The 15,484-nt window shown below is 40.6% G+C and overlaps 1 protein-coding gene across 1 annotated transcript; it reads left to right on the top strand.

The window, feature by feature from the left end:
* Positions 1-1,562: 1,562 nt before the first annotated feature.
* On the top strand, positions 1,563-15,083 carry colec10 (collectin sub-family member 10 (C-type lectin)). Its single transcript, XM_050047674.1, has 7 exons — positions 1,563-1,823; positions 3,905-3,976; positions 8,936-9,007; positions 10,825-10,878; positions 11,659-11,754; positions 12,428-12,639; positions 12,871-15,083. Exons 1-7 carry the CDS (start codon positions 1,724-1,726, stop codon positions 13,141-13,143), a joined length of 879 nt encoding a protein of 292 aa, XP_049903631.1. The 5' UTR covers positions 1,563-1,723; the 3' UTR covers positions 13,144-15,083.
* Positions 15,084-15,484: the final 401 nt, after the last annotated feature.

The raw sequence follows: 15,484 nt of genomic DNA, 5'->3' as shown, positions 1-15,484 counted from the left end.
GATTCATCAAAAATTTCCAGCATGTCACAGTTAATTCATTGTCAACTGACACTATTTACTTATTTTCACTTTGATAAATTGCATTATATTGTTGTCTTATATTTTAAAAACTACTGTAATGTATCTATGGAACAGTCGGTTATCTGTGTGTTGTTACATAACTGTCAATTTAACATCCTTCAGATGCAACATTGCACTGTGCAATTTTACAATGTGAACACTATGTGGACAATTTCTCTCTCACGGGAATATTAAAGGGCACTATATAGTTTATGTATTTAACACACTTAAATGAAATGGCGACAGGTGTAAAAAGTGCTCTAGGTAGCAAATAGAAAGTGGTTTCAGACCCAGCCTCTGTGATTCGTAATATAATTTAAGTCAAAGTATGGTTTACCTTGAAAGTTGGTGAACATATAGAAATAATTGCACCACATCGTATTATACCTAACGCTACTGTTGTTCATCTATTGATCTCTCAGTGTTAAATTATGTTATAAACTGCATTTGTAATAATACAATTTCAAACTGACCGTTCGCTAAGCCCCGCCCCTTTGTGATGGTCCAACAAGCTGTCAGAGTAAACATGGAGCCCACACTGTAACTAAGTGCACTCCCTGAAGAAATATTATCATTTTTTTAGAAAAATGAAACAGTGATTCCAGAGAGAAGCAGACAGAGAGGTCTACAGTCTGTGTTTGAAGGATATATCCAGGATGTCAAACTGACTCAGCAGCAACAACAGGTTAAAAAGACAAAGACAGTTAGAAGCTAAAGCCGAACTATAGGCTACAGATCACAGTGTAAAAGTGAACCACCACATCACTGCTGATCGCCACAGAAGACAATGAATTTAAAGGGAAACTTTGCTGATATTGAACCAGCTGTGTGGCATCGCAGTGTGTGCAGATGAACACCAGCACCCGGATGGGCAGAGATCTCTGGGAGAAGTCAAACAACATTCATCTGGGCACACTGCGATGACACACAGCTGGTTCAATATCAGCAAAGGTTCCCTGCTTCCCTTCACTGGTTCCTGTACAGCAGGGTCGGTCTTTATTCACTGTTATAATCATTACAAAGCAAAAGCACCATGTGTATACATTCAATAGGCTATATCTTCAGTAGCTAGCTAGCTAACCCTACACTTTTCAGGGTTTGATTTTGGTTTTGGAACAGGGAAGAAACACATATCTTTTTCCACCCTCTCCAGGTAACGAGTATCATTAATACACAACGTGCCCCAGGTACAACATTTAGCTCCAAATCCACAAAACCAGCCCGAAAATGAAGAAAATCTGAAACGATTGCATCATAGTCAATGGAGCACAGCTGTGTTGATGTCAGACACTGGTCTGAGCCAGCCTGATGCTACGTTATGATTGGCCAGTCTGCGTCCAGGGGCGGGACTTAGCAAAGGGTCAGTTCCAAGGGGCAAGATGTACAGGAATGCAGTGATCTGTTAAGTGTTGTTTGATATTATGACAAGTAACTGATAAGACTCTATAAACAAGTGTATGTGCGTGTGTGTATGTGTGTGTGTGTGTCTGTGTGCTCTATAAACAGCACAGCTCTGTTCTGACCCTCTCTGCAGCGTGTTTGGTCATTAGCGCTGCACTGATCCTCTGGTCTTGTGGTTAAAACTATCATTCGGTGCACACTGGCGCATGAGATACTTTACTGAAAATCAGGATCTTCTTCAGTGGTCAGTTATGACTGGGAGATGATGGGAGTGTTGGTGCTCTGTGTGTTTGCAGCCGTGTTGAACTACATCTCTGCCTCGACAGAAGTCTGCACCAACACCCTTCTACCTGGAGCTAAAGGTAATGCAAGTCCCAGAATTTGCTTTGAGCTTGCCTGTGTAGGTGTGTTTGTTTTTAAAAATGACTATATGGTACCTAAACATTTTAGTCAAATGTCTTATTGAATACACAAATCTGTGTGATGCAGTAATTCAACAACAACACTAACAAATCTCAAATAGAGTGTTTGGGTTCTTGGGTGCTTGCAGTCTTATTGTCTCTTCACACTGTTGGAGGTGAGACTATACAAGTTTATGACCTTACAATAAATGTATAGGAGAGTTAGTTGAATGTCCTTACAATGTAAATGTCAGTACCTATAGGTGTCAAATGAAAAATTCTGAGGGAAACACCCCTAATGTGCTTCAGGGTTTATAGAGCTGGTGATGAAGGTAGCAAGCATGTAATGTCCTGCAGTTTATAACCAGCAGTCTGTTACCCCATAGTCTTTTGGAGGGAATGCCTCCCTGTGTGTGCTTTCTATTTTATGACATCCAGTAGCTTGTTCCCCCGCTGATTCAGACAGACAGACCCAATAAAATACACACTTAAGCAAAGCAACTGTTTTTCAGCTCCATTCAGGCTACTGCAAAAAATTGGCTTTAAGTTCTGGAACACAGTAAAATGTTAACTAGCTTCATTCTTGTGGACAAATATTTTATAAAAGTAGTTACTGAACTATGAAGTGGTGTTTATCAGGAAAGTGAAAAGGCAACAGTAACATCACGTACACTTTCACTTGGAAGTGAGTGCACATTTTGTCAGCTTTCCACTGAATCTTCTGTACCGGTAAAAAAGTCCCATTGTGGCAGCGTGTATTTATACAGCTGCCAATAAACTGAACTGATTATTTGGATAAGACTCATCTCAGATACTGCTGACCACAGGCGGTCTCTGGGAGTGTGTATTCTCACGGCTGCGTATTTGAGTGGGTGCCGGACGTGCATTTTTCTACGTTACATACCCCGAAAAAATGTCCACACAACTGTTCTTATTTATTTTAACTTTTTCCAACAAACATGCTTTTATTGCGTTTACGGGTACTATGACCTCAGCTGTAGATTTACTGGCATATTATTTTGTCATTGAGACATAAGTATGTCAAAACACTTCGGTTTCTTTGAGAAAAGTTTGCTGACAAACTTTGAATTTACTCACTTATGTCACATAAAGGGATCCCGCTGCTTCAATCAATGCCAGAATATTTTTGACACAGAAAACCTCTCTTTGATTTGACATCTTAATCACACAAGTGAGGCGTGTTAGTAATGTAATTGTACATGGTTTCAGTTCAGTAGTCCACAAAAGGAAATCATTTCATGCAGGCAGAAACATTTATAAATTACAGTGATTTAGGTTACTTGAAAATGTCTACACAGCCTGCAGAACTGAATAATCAATTTTCCTAAGTACTCCTCCAGTCTAATGGAGGGGGTTTGTTACAGTCCTTCATTTCAAAAGCCCAGCACTTAACAAGATATAAAGAGCTGTTGGCATCAACAACTGGGGCAGAATTACAGCTTTAATAGACACTCAGATGAAACCTCTCAAGATTTCTTGCCAAGAGCTCTTTGAACAGCGGACCCACCAGAGATATTTCTCCTACATCTCGTTTGTGCTTTCAACTCTGCAAACTATGTGGTGTCACTAATACTTAAAACAAGTAAATGCTTTTGAAAATGATATTGGCTCGGATCAGTGTAGATTAAAATGGAATATGAAGAGTCAAAAGACTTTTATAAACATCCAAAGTTGATTCAAACTTAACCTTACAGTAGGACTTGCACCCGAACCCACAAGTGGGCCTGCTCAGAATCTCGTACACAAACACTCACTGTCCCGGGCGCTGTGCTGTAGTAGATCTTGGCCAGCCTTGAGTTTTGATAATGTATCATCATCCTGTGATGGCTTCAATATTTCATCCATGCCAGCAGTGAGTGGGAATATACAGATTTAATCCCTGCCTCAACAGGAAAGTAAGCTACCTTGGAAACTATCTCTGAGAGGCCCCTTCTGACCTGAACTGTGCATGAAACATAACAGGAAACAAGTTCTCCTTATGCTTTTGAACTCCTCTTTACTGTCTTTCCTTTATAATCCAGGGGACCAAGGTGAAATTGGAGAGGAGGGAGATCAGGGAAAACTGGGAAAGAATGGACCACCAGGACTTCCAGGTATGGAGCATATGCTGTATATGGAGGGGGAGAGCGTATTTATTTTGTCATAACTGGCTATTGTAAAGAAGAAATGGGAACAAAACAATACAAGGCACATCCCTGATAAATTATTACTGCACCAAGAATAAAATCAATGCAGTAGAACCTCCTACGACATACTTCATTTGCAAAATGTCACTTAAATGAACACATACCAACCAGGAAGAGACTCAAAAAGACCCCAAAGACACACAAAACATCTACAAAGAGATGCAAAACAACAGCAAAAAAGAGGCACAACCAAAAGGTCAGTGTGAATTGCCGCTATGTTGGAGAGCCGGTGGGGCCTTTTGCATATCTGTGCCCAGGGGGCCATTGTCCCATAATAAGGTTTTGAATACAGCCCAATTAGTCCTGTTGATTCCATGCATTCTTCCTCCTTGTTAAAACCTGATGCATACATTACCCATAACGCATCTTAACTGCAGACAGCTCAGATGGAGGACTGTGTGTGTATGCTAGTGGCGGCTAATGTAGCCTTGAGCCACTAGCCTCAAGCAGAGATAAGCAGCTACACTTGACATCACTCCAGAGAGAGCCACTAAATGCTTTTTATATTATGTAGTAATACTCCCCAAGACCCCTACACAGACTTTGATCTGTAAAATTCCCCTTTAAAGCCAGCATTAAAGTCCAAATAAAATAACATTTTGGTTTGTTATCAGACTGTGGTTGAAGATGATGCAGTGGACAAGTATTACCATAATCACAGTGACTCCTGGTCTGTTTAAATGGCACCCACACTGGCTAAATTACTCCATGAGTCACAGTAGAATCAACTTGAAAATCCCTCGAGCAGAAGAAACCTGGAACCTGAAAACATGTGGTTGACTAACAGTGACACAGGCCAGTTGTAGGTCACTGTGTATTGCTTGGTGATGATTGAACTATACTTTGCAAAGTTTGGAAGACTAGAACAATGGTTGCCACATTTCTATTTAGAAAATTAAACTCTTTTTTTTTATAATGAAAAATCCTGAAAAAAATCATTAGTATTGAAATGTGGTGGAATAATCCCACCCCACTAACACCACCCACCAGGGGGCGATCAAGATGTTTTGGCTTCACTTTTGGGGAGCTGTCATGTCGCCCATTTTTATTATGTCCATTCCATTATACAGCCTATGCACGTGAGATTAACGATGGCTCTGTGTAATTCCAGTGTCCCAGTAAGCCATGACAGTGTGAGGTAGTAGTGTGTGGTGCATTTTATCATTTACACCTGTGCTTTTCCTGGTGTTGCTGAAAAATCCTGCTCTTCTGTCTTCATTGGCATGGTTGCAACATGTGTACATGTGTACAGACAACTGAAAGTGGAATAAAAACAGCAAAAGTAATGGGCGGGAATGCCTCACGTCTCTCTTATGTTTGCACAGAAGCTTAAAGTCTGACTTCACCCGTCTGTATCACAAATCATTTACATTGCTGCTGTGATATGGACAAACTATCATGTCTTAGTTTCTGTACAGTGAGTTTCCAGACAGCCTGCGTGAGTTCACCCTGGCAGCAGGTTTTGCTTTTTCCTGCTCTGTACAGCCTGCTTTCCTTTGCTCTGTGACAGACAGACAGACAGACATATGGACAGACAGACCAAGACTACTGTGTTTCTGTGGCGGAAGCAGACGTGTTAATTGCTGCTGAGGAAAGCAGCGGCGTCCTGCTTCACCATGTGTTCCAACTGGGCTGGTAGACTAGCTGGCCAACAAACCAGCCATATGATATATACAGATGTCTCCCCATACACACACACACACACACACTCAGACACAATATACTATATGCACACAAGGCATGCAAGCATATAGACACAAGGAGGTAGATGTACAAACACACAATACATAATTGTATATACACACAGACGGTATAAAAGCACTGCTTCCTGGCTGCCCTCTTGCTCTCCACAGATGTTTGTTTTATTCACCCAGACGTCCTCACACACAAGCACATACATGCACACACTCCACAACACCAGACACACTTCACTCATCAGACCGTGTGAGAGACACATGCCAGGACTGACCAAGTGTTTTCCAAAACTGTTAAGAAAAACAAAGCACACATATATCTATACATGTGAACCCTTTTTCAACTTTGCACATATTTTTCAACAGAATAGCAAACCCAATCATTATGGTTTTTACTGTGCGTACGCTCGCTGTAGGAATGAACGCAGGTTCCTATGATGAATCTGTGACTGCAATATGTCAGCAGCTCAACAGATGACGCATGTATTCCCTGTCTTAAGTTAGGCCGTTTTACAGGAAGCAGTTGCTTAATTTTGGAATGTTAAAAGGGAATACATGACTGTGAATGCTCCGGAGGGCAACAAAAACAATTTGTTGCTCCAAGCTTATTAATGTCAACAAACCGTTGTGCTGGATTTCTGCGTTTGTTAATTGTGCGACATTTACTGTAAAGCTGCTGGTGGAGTTTAGGTGGGAAATGTCAGTGGTACAGACTGCAGAGTTAGGTGTTACATAAGGTTTTTAATTTTTGGGAAGAACCTGTTGGGACAGCTTGCATGAACCATATGTACTGCAAATGGAAAACCTGGCTGAAGGCCTTTGTTTCATGCGACGCAGCTCTCTTTTCTCTGTCGACTGAACTCTGAAAAGCAGAAATACCAGTATTCGTATTTGCTCACTATATGTGAGCAAACAGTGTGCAGTGAACGATCTGATCTGAGGCCTGCTTAGCATTTTAATCTCTTGTATTTTTGTTATATCAAGCCTCAAAAATGTCTAGTCCATTAAGCCCTTCTGAAATAGCTTAAGGTTGTCTCAGGCTCTATGATTAGAATGAAAAATGTGGCCTTCACCTCATTTATCCTGCAGCAGCTGGAGAATCCAGACGTTAAACCAGTTGGAGGGGTTGGCCATTATAAAGAGCGACTGCAGTGATAGGGAGGACTGTTATCTGGAAGTTTAGATAGACGGTTTAACTGGCAAGCATAAGCACTGGGAAAACAACATTAATCAGCTTTTATAGACACAGAAGGAATAACAAGAGACCAGCAGATTAAATATCTTCGTATAGCGAAAAACAAACACCTATAATCACGGGTCACAATCGCTTCTCGGGACAGCATCGTTAAAGTATTCCCTCAGGCATGCATAGTGAAAATTACGCAAAAATAGCACACAGATCATGGTGAAATACTGCAGTTTCCCATAAGCCACAGCTTTTCGATGTCTACCAGACCTCACACAATCCATAAGACCTCACACCCTCCGCCAACACTTCTCACAAATCATCAAGTAGAAGATCAACATGAGGAAGTGGGAAATGGGAAATAGTAGTGAATAGCTGGCTGTATGTGTGTGTGTGCGTGTGTGTGCGTGTGTGCGTATGTATGTGTGTGTGTGGCGAATCCCTCTAAAAGCAATAGGCCTCTCTAATGTGTCACTTAGTATTTCAAACGCCATCAATTTCCAGCTGAATAGTTTCCTGAGGAAATACTCGTTCAAATGCTGGCAGAAAGCCTCCAGTCTGCTCTGTAGTTTTCCCATACACACACACACACACACACACACACGGACAGACACAGACACACACACATGCACACGATCTCTCTCACACACACACACTCTGATATTCTCTGTCCTACACTTTCACTGTAACATCCAAAACCATGCACCCCTCTCAGTATCTCTTTGACACCGAACTGTAACAGCCTTAATATGATTGTGAAGTGACAGGTGACGTAATCAGATTACAGAAGGACTGTATCTGTTACAGGCATTGTGGTGACAACAATCAGATCAATGGTAACAACAGATAATCTCTATAAATGTTTAAATGAACTTGTGTAACAGAACTTTACACACTCTGAAGGTAATAAAATTACACAAATAAATAAAGTACATGCATTTACTTTATTATTTACTTGTTTATTACATTTTAAAGGTGAACTTCCATTTTGACTAAATCAGCTAAACCGGCGACAATGCATACTTTGCAGGGGCGTAAATACAGAGAGTGCAGTGTACTGGTGGGGGGCCCATATAGAGAGTAGGCCCTCCAACAACGTGTTGGGTGGAGAATGGGCCCTTATGGTCGATTGGAAATATGCCTGTGTTCAAAGAAGAACTTTCATTAAATTAAAAACATTGTGATTTGCCATATATGCCCTCGAAAAAGCTTCTTCTCCTTAAATTATAAATAAACAATAAAAAATATTAAATCAAATTCATTTCATAATTTTCTGTCATATACAGATATCTAATGATGATTGCAGGGTACTGTATGTGTTAATGTCCAGTGTCAAGTCCCTGTTTGATCATGTGACAAGACAATACCTGCACAATAGCGTGTGCTCGAGTCCATCATATAGCATGCACCGGGGCCCGTCGAAACAACCTCACGCCACTTTCTCACAGACTTCACTCCACAAACAGCCTCCAGTTAGTACCCGAAATAAATCAGCATTTTTCCCCTCTATTTATTTACTGGCAAAATAATAATAGCAATAACAGCATCAATTTAGGAACCGAGCTATGCAGCGATTGTTGGAAAAAAGCCTCAGGGCAGGCAATCTCTGGGAGAACGCAATTATATTGATTAGGCTCGAGAACAACAAAATAATCAAAAAACAAAAGAAAAATGATGAAAGCCACGAAACGCCAAGTCTTAATTGTAAGAATATGACAAGCCTGAACGACAGAATAAAGGATCTTTGAAAAAAATATGATGAAGCGAGTTAGCAGTAATACTTTGAGATCAAATGTGGGGTTCTGGTGCGGCTTGTGTATGCTAGCTTTTTCTGTGTGTTGTGCATTTTGTGCTGGAAAGTCAGAATCTCAGGCCGAGATGATGAGGCTCTTTTGCTGTGTCCCAAAGGCCCTACATTGTCTCCATGAACAACTTCTCCTTTCTCCCTTCCTCTCATCCTCCATCTTTCTTTCTTTTCATCCCCAGGACTGACAGGAGAGACGGGGCTTGAGGGAGAGGCGGGACACACAGGGAAGATGGGGCCTATTGGAGATAATGGTACAACAAATAAGTCATTTCTCATCGAATGTAAACCTTATCTTTTGTTTTTCCTTCTCTATCATTTTCTCTTTTTCTTTATCGTTAACCCCAAACTAGATATACCTAGAGGATTCATTAGCATTAGCAAATCAAACTGGCTGTACACAATAAATCAAACAAGAGAGAGCACCAAAAAAAAATGAGAGGAAGAATTATGGACTTTATAACCCTCAACTCTGTGTGAATTTGTCTTGCTTCCACTTTTTTAACCTGCCCAGAGCACACTGCAAAAATGCCAAAAATGTAGCTGTGAGGTTTCTACATGATTTTAATGACTTTATAATTGCCTAAAAGAAGAAATACAGTTTCCTGGACTCCTCCTCGGCTTGGACTGCAGCTCCATAGTCATAGACTCAAAACATTAAAATAAGTAGAACGGACATTTCTACACAAATCAGCAAACTAAATTAGTCCCAAGACTAATACACACAGGGAGAAATTTTTCCTATTTCTTTTATGTTTTAAATTATCACATCCAAAGATAGAAAAAAACATAATCCTACAGTATGATGTCATGTGGCCGCTTTGCCAGGGTGGCTGAAACAATTTCTATCTTTATTTTTATTTTTATGAGCATTCATGTTCCCGTGCCTTTCTAGGCATCCACTCTTTTTTTCTCAGTATTCATTAGGTTTAATACACTTACAGGAAAGTGGCTGTGCATCAGCCATCTTGGGGCAAAAGGAGTGAGGTCACAGGTTTGGATTTTCCTTGATCCTGACCGCCTGCAGCTCATAAAACACCTGGAAAGAAAACGCATTTTCAGAGCAGTGTCGGCTTTAGCGGAATCTGCAAAAATTCAGCTACTCTTTTACAGAAGTTTGATCCTGTTACAGGCTCACTCACAGAAAATAGCTGCATGTCTACGTTTACAAAATTGGAGTTCATTCAAGATAAGATTATTACGATACATGAGAACGTATTCCTTGTTTCTGCTATAATTCAGTGCATATGTCGGCTTATTATTAGAGTGTTTACAGGACTTACATTTAGCTCGGGCAAAAGAACAACTATCTAAAGCTATAAAACTATAAAACAGCCGGACTGTTTGGGGTGAATTGAACTATATGCTCCCATGCAGGGGTGACACTGCACTGCACATCTAGTCGCATTTTTATCCTCATAACTCACAGAGCTTCTATACTGGCAACAAGACAGCAAGTTTTAAGTCGGAAATGTTGACTTTTCATTTCGTCAGGGTGCTCAAACTGTAACTGTATTTCATCACAGGACTTACTCAGGCTGATCAGATTGTACGGGTACAATATGTCCTCACACAAAAACAGCATATTGTGCTGTTTGTACTGCAGCCCACTTCCCCAAAATGTGCAACTGTCAGTTACCTCAGTGAAGCTCACATACAAGTGAATATGTTCTGGATTACATTTACGCACAAGCTTACTTATTTACCCACATCTCTATATTTCAGAAATGTTTGTCTTGTCATGTTATGTATACATATATTAGAAACAATTAAATCTGGGCTACAAAGGTCAGAATTTGACCTGTGTATATCTGCATCTGTGTGTGGCAATATTCAAAATGTTTCATGTATGATACAGCCATCTGGTGGTGATATGTTGCAACTACATCACAATGCAATCAAATAACACAAGAAGCTGTCAGCATATTGAATTATCTGTAGATTGTCAGTCATAGTACTGTATTATTTATTCATATTTGAAGCTATTGAAAACATTAAAAAGTGAACAGCCAGGATCACAGATGTCAGAATTGAAAGACATGTCTCACATTAAATTTCTACCCCTCTGCAGGTAACAAAGGTGATACAGGTTTGGATGGTCCCTCTGGATTAAAAGGGAAACCAGGTGAGTATGTGAAGATACCCATCATTCTGCTCCTCTCAGACCAACATGATGTTACAGCTATTTTCATTTACTAATAAACAGCCTAGTGAGTTCTGTTCATGAGAAACCCGAGCTGGAAAGAAATCGGGATGTGTGTTAGGAATATGAATGATTTCTCTGTGCTCATGTAAACACCATATCCCAAATATGATCATAACCAGGATGAGCCTCATAAACAGGTGAGTTATATCCATGTAACCGCATCTACTGACATTTCAACAGTCAGTTTTGTAAGTGGGTTTGAATTGGTAAACATAGAGTTGGGCAAACTATATTGGTGTCACTCAGTTCATTAAATAAAACAAACATTTATTTGTGGCTGGTCCCTATAAAATGACTCTGAACATTCTTGAGGATGTTTCTACTGCAGGAATACAGCAGGGCAGCGTTAAATACAACTCAGCTGTCAAATAATATCAGAACTGTTTTTATTGGGTGTGTACGCCTGCACACTGGAGTGGCATTGCAAATATTGATTTTCTTAGATATCAATTTAAATACCCCAAGGCTAGGGTGGAACAGGTGTTTGCCATGCAGTAGGACTTGTCTTCATCTAGTGACTGAGGCTCTTAAATGGCGTTCATATCACACAACAAGAAAGCACAGTGGTGTTCTACTGTAAGGTCTTACAGTCATATACTGTGATACAGTTTGTCACAGTCACAGTGCAGGATGGTGATTCTGTGCTATTAAATCCCGTACACACTCAAATGATGTGCTGGCCTTTGTTTAATCCATCAGGCACGACATGTGACTGCGGCAGGTACAGGAAGGTGGTTGGACAGCTGGACATCAATGTGGGCAAGCTGAGGAATGCTGTCAAGTTTGTGAAAAATGGTGAGTGCTGAGTAGTACTGTATGATACTTATGGTTTAGCACAGTGGTTCCCAACTGGTCCAGCCACAGGGTCCTCCCTGTGTTCTCCTCAGTCCTTAGTTCAGGGTCCCACACAGTTTAATACTTCAGTTTGGCCAAGTCTTTGAGCTAGTTTGCTGTCTCTGTTAGGTAGCTGTCCGTTAGTCCCTCACTCTACAGCAGGAAACAGCTCTTCAGAATAGAAGTTGCGCGTTTGAAATCCACTGCACTTTTTTTTTTTTTTTTTTTTTTTTTTTTTTTACAAATGGCATGTTTGCAAGTCGCTTGCGGTCTATTCAGAATGGACCCATGACCCACTTTTGGACCACTACCTACCAGTTGGGAACCACTGGTTTAGCATACACTACAGTAAGTGAAGTGACAGTAAGCCAGCTGAACATCCTCAAAAGTGTGAAAATCATGGCATGCATCTCTAAAGATAAAATATAGAGTGAGAAAATATATGGAGTTAATATTGAATTTCATGAATTAATATGCCATGGTTTGGTTAAAATTTAGTCTTTATTTTGTTTTTCCCAGTCAATTGTTTTTCCAATTGTTCCAATACCACATGAATGCAGAGTTAGAGGCAGCCCAAAGTCACTGAGACCTGCTCACAGTCAGTGAAATTAACTCTAAACTCTGTCCTGTGCAGTCATCTTAGGGCTGAAGGAAACAGAAGAGAGGTACTACCTGCTGGTGAAGGAGCCCAAGAGGTTCAGAGAGGCTTCAATGAACTGCAAGCTGAGAGGAGGCACACTGGCCATGCCAAAAACCAGCAATACCAACCGTCTAATGGCAGACTATGTCAGTCAGGCAGGACTGACAAGAGTTTATATCGGAGTGCAGGCTCAGAGCAAGGACACAGTAAGTGGTCCTGACACACACACTGCAGCAGGTGGAGTTTCAATTTTTGGTCTGTTTGTCCATGTTTGCCTCTGTTTTCTAAAGGAGGATGAGTATCTGTACTGGCAACTGGAGGATGAGTGTCTGGGGCTAAGTTCTCCTGCTGGTTAAATAATGAGTAACTACGTTTCGAGAGTGCTCCCTGTTGTTACTGTATTTCTCATTTTTCCTCTTCTGTGTTTTTGTCATCAGGATGGAACGAGCAGTCATGTTTATGCAGACTCCAGCCCTCTGCAGGGGTTTGCAGCCTGGAGTCAAGATGATCTCAGTTCCAGTGTATCTCCCACCACAAACTCAAGCTGCGTGGAGCTGCTCAGCACTGGGACATGGAGTCATGTGGAGTGTGAAGCCACCATGTTTTTCATCTGTGAGTTCCCGAAGAGCAGGAGAAGAGGAGGAGGAGGAGGAGGAGGAGGAGGAGGAGGAGCAGGAGCAAGAGGGACCCCTGCCCCAGCATCATCATGAGTCGATCAGATGTTCAGACTTGCATGCCAAAGAGATGTTAGTAGACATAGAGATTTTGTTTTGTAGAATTGGCAATTTATATAATAAAAATAACTGACATGAAAAAGAAATGTGCCTGCATCATCAGATAAGGTTGCTTTTTATTAAAGGATGAAGTAATGACCAACTGCTCATTAATGCAAATAGCTAATCAGTCAATCACATGGCAGCAATTCAATGCATTTAGGCATGTAGACATGGTCAAGACAACCTGCTGAAGTTCAAACTGAGCATCAGAATGGGGAAGAAAGGTGAATTAAAGGGCTTTGAACTCGGCATGGTCTGAGTGTTTCAGAAACTGATGATCTACTGGGATTTTCACCCACAACCATCTCTAGGGTTTACAGAGGATGGTCCGAAAAAAAGAAAATATCCAGTGAGCGGCAGTTCTCTGGGTGAAAATGCCTTGTTGATGCCAGAGGTCAGAGGTTAATGGCCAGACTGGTTCAAGATGATAGAAAGGCAACAGTTTTCTATGACCTTTGTGTACCCATCTTCTGATGGCAGCTTCCAGCAGGATAACGCACCATGTCACAAAGCTCAAATCCTCTCAAACTGGTTTCTTGAACATAACATTGAGTTCACTGTAGTCCGATGGCCGCCATGTGCAGCCGACATATCTGCAACAACTTTTTGACACTACTATGTCAATATGGGGCAAAATCTCTTAAGAATGTTTTCAATAACCTCTTGAATCTATGCCATGAAGAATTACGGCAGTACTGAATGAAAAAGGGAGTCCAACCCGGTACTCCAACCCTCCATCTTTTTGGCAGATGACATTTGGAGTCTGTCACACATCTCATCCAGGAGCTAGTGCCTGTCTGCACAGCTCTACTGCTCACTGTCTCCCACACACAGGTGAAGTTGCTTTGTTGCTGTTGATGGTACTGTCTCACCCTGAAGCCACCGATAGATTCGGTGGATGCAAAGGGAAATCAGTGAGTGTGTATCCCAGCCACTCCTTTCTACATGTTGGTGATACGTTCTCTCCTCCAGACACATATTTAGGTAGGTCATCACCATTTCTTTACATAAGTGAGAAAGTGTGTATGTAGATGTACTGTAATTGCAGGTGATATTTAAAGGTGACAATGGCCAAGTGAAAGCAATCATATATTTAATATTTTACAAGGTCTAAAAAGTGATTTGACAATTCAAAATGATCAGTTTCTTGCAACAAAAACTTGAGAAATGACCTTGAAATACAATCATGGGGAAATGAGTGCAGCACTGAATGTGAAATAGTTTGTTTCACATGCATATGTGTGTCCATCTTGTATCTACTTTAAAATTCAATGTAGGTGACCATTGGCAAAGTGACAAGGACAATTGCAGTCATTATCAACAAACAGACCACAGTGTTTCAACAGTGGTTTACCTTCGAGAATGCCCAAAGTGACATCCTGGAGATTGAGGTCTGGGACGAAGATGGGGGTCTGAATGGCAAAGATGACCTCATGGGAAAATGCCAAATTCAACTGTATAAGTCTGTCAATGATAAGAAATGCAGTTTTGAGAATGGTGAAGTTTTACTGTGGTACATGTGTCTTTAAAATAACACATTTTAACTGTTATGGAAAACAGATAAAGTAGAATTTCTGTTTTGTTTTTTCAAATGGATGTATACTTTTATAAATGTTATTTTCAAATGAGAAGCAGAAGACAAAAGAAATCCCGGCTAATATGCCATCTTTGTGTGTGTAATCTGACTTTGGTATTACACAAATGAAAATCAGCAAAAAAGTTTTCTTCTTCATGTATGGAAATGAAAAAATGTGATAATTTTTCTGCAAACAAGAATGACTGTTAATGACCCATAATGACAATTATACCTCAAAAAATATGATGGCAAATTGTAACCTACACATGTGAAATTAAAGATAAAATTGGGACAATCGAAATCATGAATTTGTGTCAGTGATCTGTTTTTGCTTTTTACTGTAATGGTGATTTTTTTTTTTATCATATTAATTTTAGACTGTTATGGTTGGATTTTAAACTGTTTTAAACTGAACATCTCCAAATATGACTGCTGCTTCACCCCGGACATCACCTTTGAAGAGCAGCTCCCATGGGGTCCTCAGATGTCATTTTGGGTAGGTGAATGATTGAGAGTGGCAAAGTTACTCTGTATAAACATTTAGGTTGCCAGCAGCTTCTGTCTTAAACACATGGCAGGATTGCTGAAAGGGCCTACCGGACACAGACCCAGGGACCTAAAGTGGCCTTCACCTGTAAAATGTCACACAAGTCAACATGTATCAACAAGGAAGAGTCTCAAAATAACTACAAAGAGAGG

Source organism: Epinephelus moara, chromosome 6 (genome assembly GCF_006386435.1).
Source record: "Epinephelus moara isolate mb chromosome 6, YSFRI_EMoa_1.0, whole genome shotgun sequence".
Lineage (NCBI taxonomy): Eukaryota > Metazoa > Chordata > Actinopteri > Perciformes > Serranidae > Epinephelus > Epinephelus moara.
The sequence above is the reverse complement of the archived record's forward strand: the minus strand, read 5'-3'. Positions and strand labels throughout refer to the sequence as shown.